Raw genomic sequence first — 22,470 nt, forward strand, 5'->3', positions numbered from 1 at the left:
GTACAGCCAGTTCTGGGGGTGCCACCCACCCAGTTCTGGGGGTGCCACCCACCCACTGAGACCCCAACACTGAGGAGCCCATACTGGGGTAGAGCCGGTGCTGGGGGTCCTGGACCCCCACACAGAGACCCATCATTGGGGTACACCTGGTGTGGGGGTCCTCTCCACCCCCTGAGACCCATCATTGGGGTACACCTGGTGTGGGGGTCCTCTCCACCCCCTGAGACCCATCATTGGGGTACACCTGGTCTGGGGGTCCCCTCCACCCCCCGAGACCCATCATTGGGGTACACCTGGTGTGGGGGTCCCCTCCACCCCCCGAGACCCATCATTGGGGTACACCTGGTCTGGGGGTCCTCTCCACCCCCTGAGACCCATCATTGGGGTACGCCCATTCTGGGGGTCCCCCCATTGACATCCATCATTGGGGTACACTTGTTCTGGGGGTCTGCTCCACCCCTTGAGACCCATCACTGCAGACCCCCATTCTGGGGTTCACCTATTCTGGGGGTCCCCCATTGAGACCCCACCTCTTCCTGGTGTCCCCTCCCTACCCTGAGACCCATCATTGGGGTACACCTGTTCTGGGGGTCCACTCCACCCCCTGAAACCCATCATTGTAGCCCCCCATTCTGGGGTACAGCAGTTTTTGGGGGTCCCCTGAGACCATCATTGGGGTATTCCTCTTCTGGGGGTCCCCTTCACCCCCTGAGACCCACCCCCGGGATACACCTGTTTTTGGGGGCCCCAGCCCCCTCCCCCACTGACACCCCATCCTTGCAGCACTGCCCCCACCCACTGAGACCCCAAAGAAAATGAAAATGGAAAAAAAGTGGAAAATAAAGAAAAGCCTGGGAAAATAAAAAGGAGTGTGTTGGTCCCGCCCCGAGCGGGGGTGGGGGGAGAGAGAGGGGGCGGGACCCCAAAATTCGGGATGCGGGGGGTGCAAGGATAGGGAACCCCAAAATTAGGGATGGGGGTGCAAGGACCCCAAAATTAGAGATGGAGGGTGCAAGAATAAGGGACCCAAAATTAGGAATGGGGTTGCAAGGATGGGGGACCCCAAAATTAGGGATGGGGACCCCAAAATTAAGGATGGGGAGCGCAGGGATAGGGGACCAAAATTAGAAATGGGGGGCGCAAGGACCCCAAAATTAGGGATGGGGGTGCAAGGGTGGGGGACGCCAAAATTCGGGATGGAGGGGAACAGGGATGGGGGACCCCAAAATTAGGGATGTGGAGCGCAGGGATCAGGGACCACAGGATTAGGGATGGCGGGATGCAAGGACGGGAGACCCCAAAATTAAGGATGGGGGGTGCAGGGATGGGGGATTAAAATTAGGGATGGGGGTGCAAGGACCCCAAAATTAGGGATGGGGGGTGCAGGGACAGGGGACCAAAATTAAGGATAGGGGACCCCAAAATTAGGAATGGGAAGTGCAGGGACAGGGGACCAAAATTAGAAATGGGGGACCCTGCGGACTTTGTGTCCGTCCCAAAGTCCCCGCGGGGCCGGGACCGGCCCCGCCACCGGCCTTGGCCCCTGCCCGGTGCCCGCGGCCCCGGGTGATGCAATGGGGCGGCCGCGGTTACATCACCCGGCACCGGGGGGCACCGGGGGCACCCCCGGCTGTGCACGGGCGGGATCCCCCCGTAACCACCGAGTACAGCGAGGGGGGGGTCCCGTGGGTGAGAATCCAGCTGTGCCTTGTGGGGTTTTGGGGGTCCCTATGTGCTTTTTGAGGAGTTTGAGGGGGTCTTCATGTACCCTGTGGGGTCTTTGGAGGTCCCCTGTGCCTTGTGGGACCCTTGGGAGGATCCCCAAGAGGTTTGGGGGGGGTCCTTGTGTGCTTTTTGAGGAGTTTGAGGGGGTCTTCCTGTGCCCTGTGGGGTCTTTGGTGGTCTTCATGTTCCTTGTGGGGCCCTTGGGGGGATCCCCAAGTGTTTTCAGGGTCCCTGTGTGCTTTTTGAGGACTTTTAAGGGGGTCTTCATGTACCCTGTGGGATTTTTGGAGGTCCCCTGTGCCTTGTGGGGCCCTTGGGAGGATCCCCAAGTGGTTTTGGGGGGTCCTTGTGTACTTTGTGAGGACTTTATGGGGGTCCCCATGTGCCCTGTGGGGTTCTTGGAGGTGCCCATGTACTTTATGGGACCCTTGGGGGGATCCCCAAGAGGTTTTGGGGGTCCTTGCATGCTTTTTGAGGACTTTGAGGGGGTCTTTATGTACCCTGTGGGGTCTTTGGAGGTCCCCATGGGGCTCGTGGGGTCCCCATGTGCCCTGTGGGGTCCTTGGAGGTGCCCATGTCCTTTATGGGACCCTTGGGGGGATCCCCAAGAGGTTTTGGGGATCCTTGCATGCTTTGTAAGGACTTTGAGGGGGGTCCCCATATATCCTGTGGGGTCTTTGGAGGTCCCCATGTGGCTCGTGGGGTCCCCATGTACTCTGGGGGGACCACGGAGGAGTCTCCATGTGCTCTGTGGGGTCCTCACGTGCCCTGTATGGAGCTTGGAGGGGATCCCCATGTGCCCCGTCGGGTCCTTGGGGTCCCCATGTGTCCTCTGTGCCCCTTGGGGTCCCCATGCACCCTCTGTGGAGCTGGGGGGGCTTCCCATGTGGCTTGTGGGGTCCTCATGTTCTTTGGGGACACCATGGAGGAGTCCCCGTGTGCCCCTTGGGGTCCCCATGCACCCTGTGTGGGGCTTGGGGGGGCTCCCCATGTGCCCCGTGTGCCCCTTGGGGTCCCCCTGTGTGGGGCTTGGGGGGGTCCCCATGTGTCCTGTGTGCCCCTTGGGGTCCCCATGCACCCTATGTGGAGCTGGGGGTGTCCCCATGTGTTCTGTGTGCCCCTTGGGGTCCCCATATGCCCTGTGGGCGCCTGGGGGTCCCCATGTGCCCCTTGGTGTCCCCATACACCCTCTGTGGCGTTGGGGGGCTCCCCATGTGCCCCATGTACCCCTTGGGGTCCCCATGCACCCTCGTGGAGCTGGGGGGCTCCCCATGTGCCCCTTGGGGTCCCCATATGCCCTGTGGGCGCCTGGGGGTCCCCATGTGCCCCTTGGTGTCCCCATGCACCCTGTGTGGAGCTGGGGGTGTCCCCAAGTGCCTCTTGGGGTCCCCATGCACCCTCTGTGGAGCTGGGGGGGCTTCCCATGTGGCTTGTGGGGTCCTCATGTTCTTTGGGGACACCATGGAGGAGTCCCCGTGTGCCCCTTGGGGTCCCCATACACCCTCGTGGGGCTGGGGGGGCTCCCCGTGTGCCCCTTGGGGTCCCCACACCTTGCAGGGTGACACCAGTGACAGGACACGAATCATGGCAGTGTTACACCTGCCAGTGTCACCCGCAGGGGCTGCAGGGTCCCCAGGGCTCACAGCCTGTCCCCCCCCCCCCAACCTGACCTGGGGGATCTCTGTTTAGGGGGGATTGGGCAGGGGTGGGATTGGGGGATCTCTATTTAGGGGGGTTTGGGCAGGGGTGGGATTGGGATTCGGGGATCCCTGTTTGGGGGGGATTGGGCAGGGGTGGGGTCAGGCCTGGGGGACCCCTGTTTAGGGGGGATTGTGCAGGGATGGGGTCAGGCCCGGGGGACCCCCAGGGGTTTAGGGGGTTTTGGTGGTTTAGGGGGTTTTGGCTGCTCTGATTCCCATCCACCTTTGTCCCCCCAGAATTTCTGCAGCCGGGCAGCGCTGGAAGCCCTGGGCTCCTGCCTCAACAACAAATACTCAGAGGGGTATCCTGGGAAGAGGTAAAGTGGGGAGTGGGCTGGGGGGCACTGGGGTTCAGCTGCAGGAGACATCCAGGGAGCCCCAGGGAAGGACTGGGGGCTCCCCAGTGTGGAGGTTGTCCTGGGACGGAGCTAAGGAATAAATAGGGATTGATCAGGAGGCCTCAACAGATCCACCTTGGGCAGCACGAGAGCCCAGCCAGGGCTACACCCAAGGTGAACCCAAAATGGTCACAAAACGAACCCGAAATGAACCCAAAATGGTCACAAAATGAACCCAAGATGAACCCAAGATGGTCACAACATGAACCCAAAACAGTCACAAAATGAACGAGCCCAGAACAGTCACAAAATTAACCCGAAATGAACCCAAAATGGTCACAAAACGAACCCGAAATGAACCCAAAACGGTCACAAAATGAACCCAAAATGGTCACAAAATGAGCCCATGATGAACCCAAAATGATCACAAAATGAACCCAAAATGGTCCCAAGATGAGCCCAAAATTACCACAAAATTAACCTGAAATGAACCCAAAACAGTCACAAAACGAACCCAAGATAACCCAAAATGATCACAAAATGAACCCGAAATTAACCCAAAATGGTCACTAGGTGAACCCAAGATGAACCCAAAATTATCACAAAATTAACCTGAAATGAACCCAAAATGGTCACAAAATGAACCCAAAACGGTCACAAAATGAACGAGCCCAAAACAGTCACAAAGTTAACCCGAAATGAACCCAAAATGGGCACAAAAATGGATGCCTGGTCACAAGGTCTCTCACTTTTTATAAGTTCTGTTCCATTTGCATATTGGAGTTAATTGTCCAATTACACCTTTAGGTTGTGAGGTCCCATCCTGCTTGTTTTTCTGTCTTCATCCCACGCTGTTTGTGCTCTTGGGGCTGAGATTTGGATCATTTGTCCTTGGTCCCCAGCTAGAGCAGGAATTGTTTTGTCTCCCTGCTCTGTGAAGAGAGCTCACCATCCCCTAACATAAAACCCAGACCCACAGCCTAAACCAGCACAGAACCTGAAACATATAAAAACTAAAACCTGAGGTATTTACCATGAATCTCAGAACCACAGCCTAAACCAGCACAGAATCTGAAAAGTAGAAAAACTAAAACCTGAGACATCACATTAAGCCAGCACAGAATCTGAAACAGAAAAACTAAAACCTGAGACATCACACCAAGCCAGCACAGAATCTGAAAACACATAGAAAATCTAAAACCTGAGGCATCACTGGGGGCTGCCCTCTGTGCCAATCTCCCTTGGGGTCAGGCTGGCAGCAGGGACCCCTTGGTGACCCCATGTGTGGGGGTCTCCAAGACAAGGGGAGAGATGAATCTGACTCCATGTTCTTAGAAGGCTGATTTATTTTATTATTATTATTATTATTATTATTATTATTATTATTATTATTATGTTATAGTATATTATACTATATTATATTGTAATATAGTATAGTATATTATAGTATATTTTTATACATTAATAATATATAATTTAACATATTAAGATAAATTATTTCAAATGTAGAATGCTGTGCTAAAGCTATACTAAACTATAGAAAAAGGATACATCAGAAAGCTGAACAAGAACGAATAATAAAAACTCGTGACTGACTCCTCGGAGTCTGACATAGCTGATGGGGATTGGTCATTAAGAAAAAACCAACTCACATGGACCCAATCAAACATTCACCTGTTGGTAAACGCTCTCCAGACCACATCCCAAAGCAACAAACCACAGGAGAAACACTCAGATCATTTTGAATTTTAATTTCTCTCCGAGCCTCCTCATCTCCCCGGGAGAAGAACCCTGGGCAAAGAGGATTTATTTTTTTTTTTCAGAAGGTATTTTCAGAGCGTTTTTCGGGGCTGTCCCCAGGTACTACGGGGGGGCCGAGGTGGTGGATGAGATCGAGCTGCTGTGCGAGCGGCGGGCGCTGGAGGCGTTCGGCCTGGACCCCGCGCGCTGGGGCGTCAACGTGCAGCCCTACTCGGGCTCCCCGGCCAACTTCGCCGCCTACACGGCCCTGCTGCGGCCCCACGAGCGCCTGATGGGGCTGGACCTGCCCGACGGGGGCCAGTACGTGGGGGTTGGGGGGGGTGAACGTGGGGTTTGGGGATTTGGGGTGGGGAACCAGGCGTGGGGGATTTGGGGTGAGGGGATGTGGGGAACCACATCTAATTACCAAACAATCATGGCATTTATCAATCATATCATTTATCAATCATACCGTTTATCATTAACTGATTATACAGTTTTGCATCATCCAGTAAATAACATTTTCCCAGGCCCAGCCTTTCTTTCCAGCCCCCTGAGTATCCTGAACATGCCGTGATTTTGGGAACATTTTATCCTCACCCTGTGCCTCCCCCGCAGCCTCACCCACGGTTACATGACCGACACCAAGAGGATCTCGGCCACCTCCATCTTCTTCGAGTCCATGCCCTACAAGCTTGATGTGAGCTGAGGGCAGGGAGGGTCTGAGGTGTCCCCAGGGTGTTCCCAGGGTGTCCCTGAGATATTCCCAGGGTGTCCCTGAGATATTCCCAGGGTGTCCCCTGGGTGTCCCCAAGGTGTCCCCAAGGTGTCCCCAGGGTGTCCCCGAGGTGTCCCCAGGGTGTCCCCAGGGTGTCCCTGAGATATTCCCAGGGTGTCCCCTGAGTGTCCCCGAGGTGTCCCCAGGGTGGCCCCAGGGTGTCCCTGGGCTGACCAATCTGTCTCTCCATCCCTGGACTGACCTGCCTGTCTGTCCATCTGTCTGTCTGTCCGTCCTTGGGCTGACTGACGCGCCTGTCCGTCCGTCTGTCTGTCCATCCCCCTGCTGACTGACCCGCCTGTCCGTCCATCCATCCATCCGTCTGTCTGTCCATCCCCGTGCTGACTGGCCCGCCTTGACCTGCCTGTCTGTCTCTCCCTGGACTGACTGATCTGTCTGTCTGTCTGTCTCTCCCTGGGCTGACTGACCCATCTGTCTGTCTGTCCATCCCCGTGCTGACTGACGCGCCTGTCCGTCCATCTGTCCGTCTGTCTGTCCGTCCCCGTGCTGACTGACCCGCCTGTCCGTCCATCTGTCCATCTGTCTGTCCATCCCTGTGCTGACTGGCCCACCTGTCTGTCTGTCCATCCCCGTGCTGACTGACGCGCCTGTCCGTCCATCTGTCCGTCTGTCTGTCCGTCCCCGTGCTGACTGACCCGCCTGTCCGTCCATCTGTCCATCTGTCTGTCCATCCCTGTGCTGACTGGCCCACCTGTCTGTCTGTCCATCCCCGTGCTGACTGACGCGCCTGTCCGTCCATCTGTCCGTCTGTCTGTCCGTCCCCGTGCTGACTGGCCCGCCTGTCCATCCGTCTGTCCGTCGCAGCCCGCCACCGGCCTGATTGACTACGCGCAGCTGGAGGTGACGGCGCGGCTGTTCCGCCCGCGCCTGGTGATCGCGGGCACCAGCGCCTACGCGCGCCTCATCGACTACGGCCGCATGCGGAGGGTGAGCGCTGCTCGGGGGCAGAGAGAGCTGCAGTCCCTGTGCCTCGGGGCTCATTTGGTGTTCTGTGATATGATAATGTATGGTATTGTATGGTGTTATATGGTGTTATATCATATGATATTATATTATATTATATTACATGATGGCCCTGCTGGTTTGGGGACAAGGAGGGGTGAACGGTGGTGGGGACAAGGAGGGGAGAGCCATGGGGGGGACCAGGTACACCCTGGTGTCAGGTGAGGCTCTGGCCCTGCTGGTTTGGGGACAAGGAGGGGTGAACTGTGCTGGGGACAAGGAGGAGAGAGCCATGGTGGGGACCAGGTACATCCTGGTGTCAGGTGATGCTCTGTCCCCAACTGATTTGGGGACAAGGCATGCCCTGGTGTCAGGTAATGCTCTGTCCCCACTCTTTTGGGGACAAGGAAAGGTGAGGTGTGATGGGGACAAGGAGGGGAGAGCCATGGTGGGGATCAGGTACACCCTGGTGTCAAGTGAGGCTCTGTCCCTGCTGGTTTTGGGGACAAGGAGGGGAGAGCCATGGTGGGGATGAGGTACACCCTGGTGTCAGGTGATGCTCTGGCCCCACAGTTTTGGGGACAAGGAGGGGTGAGCTGTGGTGGGGACAAGGAAGGGTGAGCTGTGTTGAGGACAAAGTACACTCTGGTGTCAGGTGATGCTCTACCCCTGCTGGTTTTGGGGACAAGGAGGGGAGAGCCATGGTGGGGATGAGGTACACCCTGGTGTCAGGTGATGATCCAATCCTGCTGGTTTTGGAGACAAGGAGGGGTTTTGGAGCTGTGGTGGGGACAAGGTACACTCTGGTGTCAGGTGATGCTCTGTCCCCACTGTTTTGGGGACAAGGCATGCCCTGGTGTGAGGTGATGCTCTGGCCCTGCTGTTTTGGGGACAAGGAGGGGTGAGCTGTGCTGGGGACAAGGAGGGGTGAGCCATGGTGGGGGCCAGGTACACCCTGTTGTCAGGTGATGCTCTGACCACACAGTTTTGGGGACAGGGAGGAGTGAGCCGTGGTGGGGACAAGTGGCCCTGCTCGGTCTCAGGGCAGCAGTGGGGTGTGCAGGAGGACTGGGGGCCACAGGAGTGGGGATGAGGCAGAACAGGCAGAGCAGGAAAGGCACAGCAGAGGGGTCTGGGGGTGCTCAGGGACCCTCACCCCTCTCCTTTGCTCCCCAGGTGGCACTGACAACCACCTGGTGCTGGTGGACCTGCGGCCCAAGGGCATCGACGGGGCGCGGGCGGAGCGGGTGCTGGAGCTCGTCTCCATCACGGCCAACAAGAACACGTGCCCAGGGGACAGGAGTGCCCTGACACCCGGGGGGCTGCGCCTCGGTGAGGGACAGGCCCTGCCCGGGGTCCCCACCCCACAGCAGCCCCGCTCTGTTTCACCCTTCTCTGTTTAGTGGGAATTTGGAGATGGGTTTGGCTGGGAAAAGGGGCAGGACCCTGTGGGGAGTAGAATTTGGGGAGTCCCTTGGGGAGGCACGGTGAGGGGTTTGGACCTAGGGAGCCCCTTGGGTGGGAATGAGGGAGCACCTTGGGGGGCTGGAAATGAGGGAGCACCTTGGGGGGCTGGGAATGAGGGAGTTCCCTGGGGGGGGGCTGGGAATGAGGGAACCCCTTGGGGGGCTGGGAATGAGGGAGCACCTTGGGGGGCTGGGAATGAGGGAGTTCCCTGGGGGGGGGCTGGGAATGAGGGAACCCCTTGGGGGGCTGGGAATGAGGGAGTTCCCTGGGGGGCTGGGAATGAGGGAGATCCTTGAGGGGCTGGGAATGAGGGAGATCCGTGGGGGGCTGGGAATGAGGGAACCCCTTGGGGGGCTGGGAATGAGAGGGAGCTTGGGGGGGGGCGGGGAATGGGGGAGCTCGGTGGGGGGCTGGGAATGAGGGAACCCCTTGGGGGGCTGGGAATGAGGGAGCCCCTTGGGGGGCTGGGAATGAGGGAGTTCCCTGGGGGGCTGGGACCCAAGGAACCTCTTGGGGGTCTTGGAATGAGGGAACACCAGTGAGGGCCTGGGAATGAGGGAGCTCCTTGGGGGTCTGGGACCCAGGGAACCCCTTGGGGGTCTGGGACCCTGAGAGCCCCTTGGATGGCTGGGAGTGAGGGAGCCCCTTGGGGGTCTGGGAACGAGGGAACCCCAGTGAGGGGCTGGGACTGAGGGACCACCTTGTGGGGCTGGGACCCTGAGAGCCCCTTGGATGGCTGGGACCCAGGGCACCCCTTGAGGGCCAGGTGCCCCCCCAGCACTGCTGTCCCTGATGGGCTCTGTCCCCAGGTGCCCCCGCGCTGACCTCCCGCCACTTCCGCGAGGAGGATTTCCGGAAGGTCGTGGAGTTCATCGACGAGGGCATCGCCCTGGCCTTGGACGTCAAGAGCAAAACCAGTGAGCCACGGGGGGGCCCTGTACCCCCATTTCCCCCTTCCTGAGTGCCCCTCAGCCCTTCTCCCCTTGTGCTGCCAGCCCTGCTGCCCAGACCAGGTGGCAAAACCAGTGAGCCACGGGGGTCCCTGTCCCCCATTTCCCCTTTCCTGGCTGCCCCTCAGCCCCTTGAGCTGCCAGCCCTGCTGCCCAGCCCGCTGCCAGCCCCTGGGCGGGGGGGCTGGAGCTGCCCTGGGGCTCACCTGTGCCCCTCCACCCCCAGGTAAGCTCCAGGACTTCAAGACTTTCCTGCTGCAGGACCCAGAGACGCAGCGGCGCCTGAGCGACCTGCGGCAGCGCGTGGAGACCTTCGCCCGTGCCTTCCCCATGCCCGGCTTCAGCGACCACTGAGGGGGGCACAGCCCTCCTGCCAGGCTGGGCTCACTCTGGGGGGGTCACAGAGAGGCTCAGACCCACCCTCTGCCTTTCCCCCTCCTTTTCTTTCCTGCATTCCTGGGGTGGGGGGCCCATCCTGCTGTCAGGGTGCAGAGAACCCCCCAGACCCTGCTTGGGGTGGGGGGCACTGCTTGCTCCAGCATTCAGCCTCCTGCCAGGCTGGGCTCACTCTGGGGGGGTCACAGAGAGGCTCAGACCCACCCTCTGCCTTTCCCCCTGCCCTTGTCCCCCCGTGGTCACCTTTGGGTGCCGTGTCCCTGGGGAGGGGGCCCATCCTGCTATCAGTGTTAGGGTACAGAGACCCCCCAGACCCTGCTTGGGGAGGGGGGCACTGCTTGCTCCAGCCTCATCTTGCACTTTTCTACGGGGAGGGGTTGCTAATAAAAGTGGGGGCAGAGCTTTGGAGCTGTGTGGGTGCTGTGCTGGGGGGCAGGGGGGCGTTGGGGAGCGGTCCCTGGAGCCCCTCAGTGCCGTGCCAGGAGCTCCGAGGCTCTCGTGCCTCAGTGTCCCCATGCTGGTGCTTCCCCAGTGGGCTCTGAGGGTGATGCTGAGCCCTGGAACGTGGGGTACAGTGGGGGGACAGCCTGGGGACCCTCCCCCTCCTCTTCCTGATGCCCAGCCGGGCTCTGTCCCATGTCACGTACTCCAGAGGGTGCAGGAGCATCCAGGACATCCCTCCCACGTGTGGGTGTGACCCCTGCAGTGGGCTCTGAGGGCAGGGGGGTGATGCTGAGCCCTGGAAGGTGTGGGGTACAGTGGGGGGACAGCCTGGGGACCCTCCCCCTCCTTTTCCTGATGCTCTGAGGGCAGGGGGGTGATGCTGAGCCCTGGAAGGTGTGGGGTACAGTGGGGGGACAGCCTGGGGACCCTCCCCCTCCTCTTCCTGATGCCCAGCCGGGCTCTGTCCCATGTCACGTACTCCAGAGGGTGCAGGAGCATCCAGGACATCCCTCCCACGTGTGGGTGTGACCCCTGCACCCCTCCCAGCTCCTGCCCTCCCCAGAGGGGCCGGGGAGGGGACCCTGGAGCGTGAGAGAGCGGAAACGGCGCCCCAGGGTTTGTCCTGCTTCCAGCGGGATGTGAGCCCCCCCCGGGGGGGTGAGGACATCTCCCGTGTTAATGGCTCTGGGAAGCCATCAGGGATCCAGTGCTGTCCCCTCCCCAGGCTCTGGAAAACCCTAAAGGATCCAGTTTGCTGCTCCCCCCAGACTGGAAAACCCTAAAGGATCCAGTTTGCTGCCCCCAGACTCTGGGAAACCCTAAAGGATCCAGTTTGCTGCTCCCCCCAGACTGGAAAACCCTAAAGGATCCAGTTTGCTGCTCCCCCCAGACTGGAAAACCCTAAAGGATCCAGTTTGCTGCTCCCCCCAGACTGGAAAACCCTAAAGGATCCAGTTTGCTGCTCCCCCCAGACTGGAAAACCCTAAAGGATCCAGTTTGCTGCTCCCCCCAGACTGGAAAACCCTAAAGGATCCAGTTTGCTGCTCCCCCCAGACTGGAAAACCCTAAAGGATCCAGTTTGCTGCTCCCCCCAGACTGGAAAACCCTAAAGGATCCAGTTTGCTGCTCCCCCCAGACTGGAAAACCCTAAAGGATCCAGTTTGCTGCTCCCCCCAGACTGGAAAACCCTAAAGGATCCAGTTTGCTGCTCCCCCCAGACTGGAAAACCCTAAAGGATCCAGTTTGCTGCTCCCCCCAGACTGGAAAACCCTAAAGGATCCAGTTTGCTGCTCCCCCCAGACTGGAAAACCCTAAAGGATCCAGTTTGCTGCTCCCCCCAGACTGGAAAACCCTAAAGGATCCAGTTTGCTGCTCCCCCCAGACTGGAAAACCCTAAAGGATCCAGTTTGCTGCTCCCCCCAGACTGGAAAACCCTAAAGGATCCAGTTTGCTGCTCCCCCCAGACTGGAAAACCCTAAAGGATCCAGTTTGCTGCTCCCCCCAGACTGGAAAACCCTAAAGGATCCAGTTTGCTGCTCCCCCCAGACTGGAAAACCCTAAAGGATCCAGTTTGCTGCTCCCCCCAGACTGGAAAACCCTAAAGGATCCAGTTTGCTGCTCCCCCCAGACTGGAAAACCCTAAAGGATCCAGTTTGCTGCTCCCCCCAGACTGGAAAACCCTAAAGGATCCAGTTTGCTGCTCCCCCCAGACTGGAAAACCCTAAAGGATCCAGTTTGCTGCTCCCCCCAGACTGGAAAACCCTAAAGGATCCAGTTTGCTGCTCCCCCCAGACTGGAAAACCCTAAAGGATCCAGTTTGCTGCCCCCAGACTATGGGAAACCCTAAAGGATCCAGTTTGCTGCTACCCCCAGACTGGAAAACCCTAAAGGATCCAGTTTGCTGCCCCCAGACTATGGGAAACCCTAAAGGATCCAGTTTGCTGCTACCCCCAGACTGGAAAACCCTAAAGGATCCAGTTTGCTGCTCCCAGGCTCTGGGAAGCCCTAAAGGATCCAGTTTGTTGCCCCCCCTTGTCCCCAGGTTCTAGGAAACCATAAAGGATCCATTTTGCTGCCCCCAGGTTCTGGGAAACCATAAACAATCCAGTTTGTTGCCTCCCCTTGTCCCCAGGTTCTGGGAAACCATAAAAGATCCAGTTTGCTGACCACCCCCTTCCAGGTTCTGGGATTCCATAAAGAGTCCAGTGCTATCCCCTCCCATGCTCTGGGAAACCCTAAAGGATCCAGTTTACTGTTCCCAGGTTTTGGGAAAACCATCAAGGATCCAGTTTGCTGCCCCAGGGCTCTGGAAAACCCTGAAAGATCCAGTTTGCCCCCCGTCCAGGTTCTGGGAAACTAAAGGATCCAGTGCTGCCCCTCCCCCAGACTGGAAAACCCTAAAGGATCCAGTTTACTGTTCCCAGGTTTTGGGAAAACAATCAAGGATCCAGTTTGCTGCCCCAGTGCTCTGGAAAACCCTTAAAGATCCAGTTTGCCCCCTGTCCAGGTCCTGGGAAACTCTAAAGGATCCAGTGCTGCCCTTCCCCCAGACTGGAAAATCCTAAAGGATCCCTCCCACGCCCTGGGAAACCCTAAAGGATCCAGTTTGCTGCTCCCCCCACCCCAGGCTCTGGGAAACCATAAAAGATCCAGTTTGCTGTGCCCCCTTCCACGTTCTTGGATTCCATAAAGAATCCAGTGCTGTCCCCCCCTCCAAGCCCCTAGAAAACCCCAAAGGATCCAGTTTGCTGCCCCCAGACTCTGGAAAACCCCAAAGGATCCAGTTTGCTGTCCCCAGGTTTTGGGAAACTCTAAAAGATCCAGTTTGCTGCCTCCTCCCAGGTTTTGGGGTTCCATCACGGTTCCAGTTTGCTGCCCCCACTCCCACCCCATAATTTATTCCAGTGCTGAGTTTCATGCAGGCACGAGGTGAGGGTGAGGGGGCACCCCCAGGGATGTGCTTTATTGGGGGGTGGGACACGAGCACGCGGTTTGGGGGTGCTGGGGGAGCTGTGGTGGAGCTCGGGGGCTGTGGGGGGCTCCCCCTCCACCCCAGCACGTCCCAGAGGTGGCTCAGAAGCTGGGCCGCTCCTTTTTGAGGTTCTTGTAGTCGGTGGAAACTGCCAGAAACTGGAGAAGGGAGGGAGGGAGGGAGGTCAGGGTGGGTCGTGGCCTCCTGTCCAGTGCCCCTTCCCCAAATTCGAGCACAAACACTTGGGGGGCTCTGCTACAGGGCTGATCCCCCTTTCCCATTTCTGTTTTGCCCTAAAAGTGGCTGCCTGACCCACAAACACTGCCAGCACCTTGGGAAACCCTAAAGGATCCAGTTTGCTGCCCCTGGGCTTTGGGAAACCCTAAAGGATCCAGTTTGCTGCCCCTGGGTTCTGGGAAACCCTAAAGGATCCAGTTTGCTGCCCCTGGGTTCTGGGAAACCCTAAAGGATCCAGTTTGCTGCCCCTGGGCTTTGGGAAACCCTAAAGGATCCAGTTTGCTGCCCCTCGGCCCTAGGAAACCCTAAAGGATCAAGTTTGCTGCCCCTGGGTTCTGGGAAACCCTAAAGGATCCAGTTTGCTGCCCCTGGGCTTTGGGAAACCCTAAAGGATCCAGTTTGCTGCCCCTGGGCTTTGGGAAACTGGGAAACCCTAAAGGATCCAGTTTGCTGCCCCTGGGTTCTGGGAAACCCTAAAGGATCCAGTTTGCTGCCCCTGGGCTTTGGGAAACCCTAAAGGATCCAGTTTGCTGCCACCCCCAGTGTCACTGCAGCCTGTCCAGTGTCACTGTAGCCTGGCCTCGGTGGCACACAGTACCCCTTCCCCAAATTCGAGCGTTTAGGGGGGCTCTGCTCTCCCCCTTCCCCCACCCTGAGTGTTTTGCATTAAAAGTGGCTGCCTCCCCCTCCCCAAACACTCCCAGCCCTCCCAGTTCACCCAGTGCTCACTTTGTACTGGTCTGTGGGGCTCAGCTTGTTCCAGGGCTCAGGATTATTCTTCCGGTCCCAGCTGTGAGGGGTGACAGGGACATCAAAGCGGGAGAGACCCCCCCCTCCCCCACACCCTATTGGAGCCCCCCAGAGTGCCCCCAGCCCCACCAGCACTGTCCCCAGTTGTCCTTGAAGCCTTTCCAAGCTGGCCACGTCCCGTCCTGGCCCGGGAGGGGCTGTGGGAGGCAGCAGAGCCGTGGGATGGGGTCCCTGGGGACAGCAGCTCGTGGTGCCCCCCCTTCTTCCTTCTTCCATCCCCCACCCCCCCTTCACTGGTGCTGGCCAAGAGCAGAATTTTCCATCTGGGAAGATGTTTGTGTGTGAATTGGGGGAGGGAGGGGGGGCTGTGCTGCAAACACAACGCCCCGGGAGCTGTCGAATGGGTTTGGGGGATGGGATGGGGGGTGTTGTTCCCTCCCAAAACCCCCCCCGCTCTCCCACCCTAGAGGCTGAGGTGTCTGGATGTGATAATTGTGGAGCTGAGCTCATCTGGTGCCAGATGAAACCCAGGAGTGGTTTTAGGGGGAGGAAACAATGACAAATGAGGTGGGGAGATGTGGGAAAACCAGCCTGGTCACCCCAGGATGTGCTCACCATCCATCCATTGTGATCCCACAGCCCTGTTTACATCTGTCCATCCATCCATCCATCCATCCATCATTCCATCATCTATCATCCATCCATCATCCATCTTCCATCCATCATCCCCATCCATCCATCCATCCATCCATCCCCCCCTCAGTCCCACACCCTCTCCCCTTGCCCATCAGCCACATCCATCTCTTACCTGACTAAGAGACCTGGAGGGCTCCTCCTTCGACCCCCCCAAACCAAGGAGAGAGGATTCACCCCCAGCTTTCCTGGGCACATCTGGACCCACATTTCCCCCCATCATTCACCATGGAGCTGTGTCTGGGCGTGCCAGCACCTGCTGCCAGCCCTGGGCTGAGCCTCCTGTGCTCTGGGGGTGTGGGGTGACCCCCAGGGGTGCTCCAGGGGTGCCCCCAAGGTGTACCTGACATCTGGGCTGTGCAGTGCCAGCTGTGCCAGGCGCCTCTGGACCCACATTTCCCCCCATCATTCACCATGGAGCTGTGTCTGGGCGTGCCAGCACCTGCTGCCAGCCCTGGGCTGAGCCCCCCATGCTCTGGGGGTATGGGGTAACCCCCAGGGGTGCCCCCAAGGTGTACCTTACATCTGGGCTGTGCAGTGCCAGCTGTGCCAGGCGCCTCTGGACCCACATTTCCCCCCATCATTCACTGTGAAGTTGTGTCTGGGTGTGCAAGCACCTGCTGCCAGCCCTGGGCTGACCCCCCTGTGCTCTGGGGGTGTGGGGTGACCCCCAGAGGTGCCCCACAGGTGCCCCCATGGCATACCTGACATCTGGGCTGTACAGTGCCAACCGCAGCAGGTACAGGACTGCACTGCCCAGGCCCACACTGATGAAGCCAATGAGGGGAACGAGCTGCAGAGAGAGAGAGAGAGAGAGAGTGAGAAAAATGAAAAATACCCCAATAAAATGAATATTTATCAGGCGGACTGGAGAGTGAAAGGGAGAGCTGACACGCCGGGAGATTTACAGGGGGAATATGGCAGAGCAATCCTGTAGCTGGGCTGTGGTACACAGTGTAGCTGTCAGCTTGAGTGACTGAATTAAAAGAGGGAGAGAAAAATCGGCTCGTGCTGGAGAGGAATTGGATTTGGAATGAGAAATCACCTCCCCTCCGCCTGTGGCTGCCCAGCGCTGGCACTGCTGGGGAGCTGGGGAGCCCATTCCCAGCATTCCCAGTGCTCCCAGTGACTCTGCTCGGGGCTGAGCCTCGCTTTGTGGCTCCTTCCTGAAGGATTTGGACCTGGGCACCCCATTTCCAGTGCTCCCAGTGCTCCCAGTGACTCCAGTCAGGGCTGAGCCTCAATTTATGGCTCCTCCCTGAAGGATTTGGTCCTGGGCACCCCATTCCCAGTGCTCCCAGTGCCCCTGCACAGAGCAAACCTCAGTTTATGCTTCTTCCCTGAAGGATCTGGAGTTGAACACCCCATTTCCAGCATTCCCAGTGCTCCCAGTGCCCCTGGTCAGATCAAACCTGGGTTTATGGTTCTTCCCTGGAGGATTTGGTGCTGAACACCCCATTTCCAGTGTTCCCAGTGCTCCCAGTGACCTGCTCGGGGCTGAGCCTCGCTTTGTGGCTCCTCCCTGAAGGATTTGGAGCTGGGCACCCCATTCCCAGTGCTCCCAGTGCCCCTGCACAGAGCAAACCTCAGTTTATGGTTCTTCCCTGAAGGATTTGGTGCTGAACACCCCATTTCCAGCATTCCCAGTGCTCCCAGTGCCCCTGGTCGGAGCAAACCTCTGTTTATGCTTCTTCCCTGGAGGATTTGGTGCTGAACACTCTATTTCCAGCATTCCCAGTGCTCCCAGTGACTCCAGTCAGGGCTGAGCCTTGCCTCATGGTTCCCCCCTGAGACACTCAGCCCTGGGTACGGTCTGTCCCCGAGCTGTGACCCCAGACAGGGTCCCTGTCCCCCCACAGCCCCCCCAGCTCTGCTCCCCTCTGCACCATTCCTGATGGAGCACGAGACAAGGAGCTTCTGTTCCTTTTACTGGGATGGACTGGGACACACTGGGAGTCCAAAGCGGGTCCTGGGGGGCACTCAGTGACCCCCACCCTCATCCTGCCAGCGTGTCCCCTCACCCCCCGCTCCGTGCCCACGGCGGCTCCCTGCGCACCTCGGCTCCATCTCCTCATCTCCGCTCTCTCTGCCAATCCCCCAGTGCCCGGAGCGACGCGGCCTCAATCGGAGCCGAGCCGAGGAGGCTTTGACCTCCCCCAAATTGCCGCGGCCAGGACGCGGGGAGCGAAATGAGAGCGGCGCCAGCCCCGTGCCCCTGGGAGGGAACCGCGTCCTGCCCATTAATGACAGCGCTGCCCACAGAGCTGCACCGGCAGCACCTGGCTCTGCTCGGAGAAAACATCCCCAAAATGAACGCCCACCGCTCCGTGACTCAGTTTCCCCACTGGGATGACACTGGGCGGGGGGGGCATAGCTGGAGAATGTGATGGAAAGGCTCAGTCCGACCCATCTGTTTGCTGCCGAGCACATCCACGCGTAGGGAAGGGGGAAAAACAGAGGTATCCCCCTGGCCAGCCTCTCCCAGTATGGCTCCCAGTATGGCTCCCAGTATGGCCCAGCTCCTGGAGTGAAATGAGAGTGGTACCAGCCCCGTGCCCCCGGGAGGGAGCCGCGTCCTGCCCATTAACGGGAGCGCTGCCCACAGAGCTGCACCGGCAGCACCTGGCTCTGCCCGCAGCTCGGCAGCTGCAGCTCGGAGAAAATGCCCCCGAAATGCTCCGTGACTCAGTTTCCCCACTGGGATGACACTGGGCGGGGGGGGGCATAGCTGGAGAATGTGATGGAAAGGCTCAGTCCCACCCATCTGTTCGCTGCCACGCGTGGGGAAAGGGGGAAAAACAGATGTGCCCCCGTGCCCAGCCTCTCCCAGTGCTCCCAGTATGGCTCCCAGTATGGCCCAGCTCCTGTGAGTGAAATGAGAGTGGTGCCAGCCCCGTGCCCCCGGGAGGGAGCCGCGTCCTGCCCATTAATGACAGCGCTGCCCACAGAGCTGCACCGGCAGCACCTGGCTCTGCTCGCAACTCGGAGAAAACATCCCCAAAATGAATGCCCACCGCTCCGTGACTCAGTTTCCCCACTGGGCCAACACCGGGCATAGCTGGAGAATGTGATGGAAAGGCTCAGTCCCACCCATCTGTTCGCTGCCACGCGTGGGGAAAGGGGGAAAAACAGATGTGCCCCCGTGCCCAGCCTCTCCCAGTGCTCCCAGTATGGCTCCCAGTATGGCCCAGCTCCTGTGAGTGAAATGAGAGTGGTGCCAGCCCCGTGCCCCCGGGAGGGAGCCGCGTCCTGCCCATTAATGACAGCGCTGCCCACAGAGCTGCACCGGCAGCACCTGGCTCTGCTCGCAACTCGGAGAAAACATCCCCAAAATGAATGCCCACCGCTCCGTGACTCAGTTTCCCCACTGGGCCAACACCGGGCATAGCTGGAGAATGTGATGGAAAGGCTCAGTCCCACCCATCTGTTCGCTGCCACGCGTGGGGAAAGGGAAACACAGATGTGCCCCCGCGCCCAGCCTCTCCCAGTGCTCCCAGTACGGCCCAGTTCCCACCCGGCAGTGCCCAAACCAGGCTGGAGTGACGGATGCCAGCCCCATGCGGGGTGTCAGGGCCATCAGCAGCTGATGGGCACCGAGTGCCAGCAGGAGCTGGCAGCAGCCCTGCCCGAGCGCTGGCGAATCCAGAACTCTCCGCAGCGCCGGGAATTGCTGTGGCTGCCGGAGACGATTCGGGGCAGCGGGGCCGTCTCACCATCTGCTGCCGACAGCGGCTGGGTAATTAATGGCTGGCAGCAATTAGGGGCAGGGCGAGGCTGCCAAGCCGCAGGTGCCAGCGGTGGAGCCCGATTTCCCCCAGGCGCGGCGCCGTGCCAGGCTCTGCCCCGGTGCCAGCTCCGGTGCCCGCTCCGGTGCCCGCCGAGCCGTGCCAGCGGGTTCTGGCGGTGCCAGCTCTGCCGGTGACTCACGGCCGCGGTGCCACCCGTCACTGCCAGGCAGCCGGGCACGCTGAGGAGCCATTGCCGGCCGGCTACACCTGGCTGGCAGCGGGGGATGGACGGACGGACGGACGGACAGACGGATGGATGGAGCGTGGAGCGGGTGGCACCCAGAAATTGCTGGGTGCAGGCAACCAGGACTCTCCGTGCCTTTACAGCTCCAGTTTGGGGTTTTCTTTGTGCCCCCCAAATCCCTCAAGGCTCCTCAGGGGGGGAAAGGGTGGCAGGGACAGAAATACCCCAAATTTCCCTGTTCTGCAGGGAGGATCACGCAGGAGCCTCATCCAAGGATGTGGGAAGCACCCTGGGGGTCCCAGCCACCCGTGCCCACGGTGCTGGCACCCCCTGGCAGTGCCCAGCCTGGGGGTTGAGGCATTTTTTACCCAAAACCACACAAACCCCTCAGTTTGAGGGGTTTTTACCCAAAGCCCGCAGTTTGACATTTTGAGGGCTGACGAGGACAGATCTGGGGTGAGTGGGGAGGGGGCTTCATTTCCATCCTCCCTGACAAAGAAGTCCCCAGACAGGGTGGGGAGGGACACGGGGAGGGTCCCTTTGCCCCCTCAGCTGTTGGGGCTTGGGTAAGAGCTGAGGTGCCCCAGCCGGGCTCGGGGAAGGAGCCCCGGCCCCTCGGCAGCGCTGGACGGAGGGAAAGGGGTGGGGAGAACCGGGTGGTCTCACCTGTCCTTGCTGAAGGACAGAGGGGGCTCCTCAGGACCCCCGGATCAGCCGGAGGGGGCTGGGAGAGCAGAGGGACAGCGGGAAGGGGGAACAATGCAGGATTTGGGGGGATGAGGAGGGTTTTGGGAACAGGGAGGAAGAGGAGGCTGAGGAAGGACACAGAACAGGAGGAATGGGGAGTGGGATGATGGCAGAAGGATGTGAGGAAGGCCAGGGGCTCCAGGCACGTGGTGGGCAAGGACAAACCTGAGGGCTGGGGGCTGCGAGGGGAGGAGAAGGAGAGCGCAGGGGAGGGATTGGGGGGTCCCTGGAGGAAAGGGGGGCTCCGTGACTCACTCCGGGGTGCCGTTTGACATGCCGGGAGAACATCCCTCCGCTCAGGGGACCCTTCATGGCCAGGGTGGGATCGCTGCGCCGCGCTCCGAGGTCCGGCCGAGGATGGAGGGGTGGGCAGGAGGCGAGGGAGGCGCTGCGGCCGGGCTGGGAGGGACGGGACGGGTGGGGACATCCCGGGGACACGGCCAGCGGGGGAGGCAGCGGAAAGCCGGACACCAAATCCATCACCCGCATCACCCTCTCACCTCAGGGGTGATTCTGGGGGAGTGCTGAGCCCACCCCGATGTCCCCAGGCGGCCTCGCTGTCCCTCCCCACCCAGGGCAGGTGGCGGGGCGAAGGATGAGCCGTGTGATTGCCGGTGACAACTTGGCCGGGCTTGGCCGCCCCCCCCTCCCGTTTATGATAAATGATAAAACACCCAATTTACATTTAGCCATGCAAATCTCGCTGGCAGGAACAGATGCTGCCGTGCATATGGAGAGCGGCCATTAGTGCCCAACAAAGGAGGAGGGGGCGGCGGGGTGGACCCAGCGGGGATGGAGACCCCCCAGCCCCGCTGAGGAGGGGGGTGCAGTGAGTGCCAGCACAGCCCCTGAGCTGTGAGCCTCGATTTTGGGGGGTCTCGGAGCCCCCCACGGGATGCTCCCCTCTCCCACCCTCCCCCTTTCCACTTCCGAGGGACAAAGGGGGGGAATTTCTCCGGCTGAGGCACATCCAAGGCCCCGGGTGATATAATTAAAGATTTGAGATGTGATTGATTAAGTGCCACTCCCCGATACGGAGCATCCTGCCCTGGGCATGGCTGGAGTGTCCTTTGTCACCTTTGTCACCTTCCTGTGGCCAGGGGGGCACAGAGAGGGGGCGTGAGGATTTCCACCTGTGTGAGGGGTGGGAGCTGAGGGTTTGGGGGACCCCAGTCCTGTCACTCCCACCCTGCACCCCCAGACCCCCATTTTCTGCAGGAGCTCCCCCGGGATTCCCTCCCCAGCAGGGCTCATTAATGAGTGTAATTAAGAGTTTAATTCCCTGCGGGGCTTTCCTGCTCTCAGGAGCTCTCAGGAGCAGCAGTGATGGGGACTTGGGGGGGCTCCAAGGTGGGCTCCAACCCCCCTGAGTGTGACACCAGCACGGAGGTGTCGCAGAAGCTTCTCCTCCAGCCTGGCCCACGTGGAGTTTGGGGTCAGCATTTGGGGGGGAAAAACACAAAAAATCCTTCCCGGGAAGGAAGGAACGGCAGCAGCAAAGCCTGGGGCACGTGTGGGCACATGTGTGTGCCACACAGATGTGCACATCTGGGCAGCCCCGCCCCCCACGCCAGGGTTCATGAGAACCCATCTGGGGGACCCAGAGGTCAGGGAAGGAACCCCCACCCCAAAATTCAGGGGTTCAGGGGGGACTCAGAGGTCTGGGGGGGAGCTCTCACCCCGAAATTCAGCGGTCTGGGAGGAACTCAGGTGCCCAGGATGGGGGGACAGAAGGGTCTTGAGGAGGGGGAAGGGGTCTGGGGATGACCCTCATCCCAAAATTCAGGGGTCCAGGGGAACCCAGATGTGTGGGTGGGACCCTCACCCCAAAATCCAGGAGTTATGGGGAGGGTTCTGGGTAGATAATCACAAAATTCAGGGATCCAGGGGTCTGGAGATGACCCTCACCCCAAGATTCAGGGGTCCAGGGGTCTGGGGGTGACCTTCATCCCAAAATTCAGGGGTCCAGGGGTCTGAGGGGACCCTCACCCCAAAATCCAGGAGTTTAGAGGAGGGTCTAGAGGTCTGGGTAGCCTTTCACTACAAAATTTAGGGATCCAATGGGTTATCCAGGGGTCTGGGTGGGACCCTCACCCCATAATCCAGAAGTTCAGGGGAAGGTTCTGGGTTGATCTTCAAAAAATTTAGGGATCCAGGGGTTTAGGGGGATCCTCACCCCAAAATTCGGGTGTCCAGGGGAAACCAGATGTCTGGGTAGGACCCTCACCCCAAAATCCAGGAGTTATGGGGAGGGTCTAGGGGTCTGGGTAGACCTTGATTACAAAATTTAGGGATCCAGGGACGTGCCCAAGGGTCTGGGTGGGACCCTCACCCCAAAATCCAGGGGTTATGGGGAGGGTCTAGGGGTCTGGGTAGACCTTGATTACAAAATTTAGGGATCCAGGGACGTGCCCAAGGGTCTGGGTGGGACCCTCACCCCAAAATCCAGAAGAATCAAAAGACCTGGGCGAGACAAAGGGGACAACGACCACAAAAATCAGGGATCGAGGGAGCTGCCAGGAGCCTGGGGGGCACCCCGAGGGTCCGGGAGGGGCACCCCGAGGGTCCGGGGGGGGCACCCCGATGTCCTGGCACATCC

At 59.5% G+C, this 22,470-nt stretch overlaps 2 protein-coding genes across 2 annotated transcripts; one reads left to right on the plus strand and one right to left on the minus strand.

The window, feature by feature from the left end:
• The first annotated feature begins 1,574 nt into the window (after positions 1-1,574).
• SHMT2 (serine hydroxymethyltransferase 2) lies at positions 1,575-10,457 on the plus strand. The gene is made up of 9 exons (XM_041401231.1): positions 1,575-1,689; positions 3,619-3,742; positions 5,624-5,824; positions 6,122-6,203; positions 7,107-7,316; positions 7,934-7,976; positions 8,421-8,576; positions 9,521-9,628; positions 9,888-10,457. The coding sequence occupies exons 1-9, from the start codon at positions 1,575-1,577 to the stop codon at positions 10,013-10,015; spliced, it is 1,167 nt and encodes a 388-aa protein (XP_041257165.1). The 3' UTR covers positions 10,016-10,457.
• A 2,942-nt stretch (positions 10,458-13,399) lies between these two features.
• On the minus strand, positions 13,400-20,662 carry NDUFA4L2 (NDUFA4 mitochondrial complex associated like 2). The gene is made up of 4 exons (XM_041401229.1): positions 20,127-20,662; positions 15,857-15,945; positions 14,439-14,499; positions 13,400-13,630 (listed from the first exon to the last, which is right to left on the minus strand). Exons 1-4 carry the CDS (start codon positions 20,358-20,360, stop codon positions 13,574-13,576), a joined length of 441 nt encoding a protein of 146 aa, XP_041257163.1. The 5' UTR covers positions 20,361-20,662; the 3' UTR covers positions 13,400-13,573.
• Between the last annotated feature and the right edge of the window lie 1,808 nt (positions 20,663-22,470).

This window comes from Onychostruthus taczanowskii, unplaced genomic scaffold, assembly GCF_017590055.1.
Source record: "Onychostruthus taczanowskii isolate IOZ18803 unplaced genomic scaffold, ASM1759005v1 scaffold188, whole genome shotgun sequence".
In the NCBI taxonomy this organism is placed as follows: Eukaryota; Metazoa; Chordata; class Aves; order Passeriformes; family Passeridae; genus Onychostruthus; species Onychostruthus taczanowskii.

Coding starts and splice junctions, on each gene's coding strand:
- SHMT2 (XM_041401231.1), top strand. CDS start 1,575: ATGGGGCGGCCGCGGTTACATCACCCGGCACCGGGGGGCACCGGGGGC. Junction 6,204..7,106: donor CCATGCCCTACAAGCTTGAT/GTGAGCTGAGGG, acceptor TGTCCGTCGCAG/CCCGCCACCGGCCTGATTGA. Junction 9,629..9,887: donor GGACGTCAAGAGCAAAACCA/GTGAGCCACGGG, acceptor CTCCACCCCCAG/GTAAGCTCCAGGACTTCAAG.
- NDUFA4L2 (XM_041401229.1), bottom strand. CDS start 20,360: ATGCGGGTGATGGATTTGGTGTCCGGCTTTCCGCTGCCTCCCCCGCTG. Junction 15,946..20,126: donor ATGTCAAACGGCACCCCGGA/GTGAGTCACGGA, acceptor CTCTCTCTGCAG/CTCGTTCCCCTCATTGGCTT. Junction 13,631..14,438: donor GCCCCACAGACCAGTACAAA/GTGAGCACTGGG, acceptor TCCCTTCTCCAG/TTTCTGGCAGTTTCCACCGA.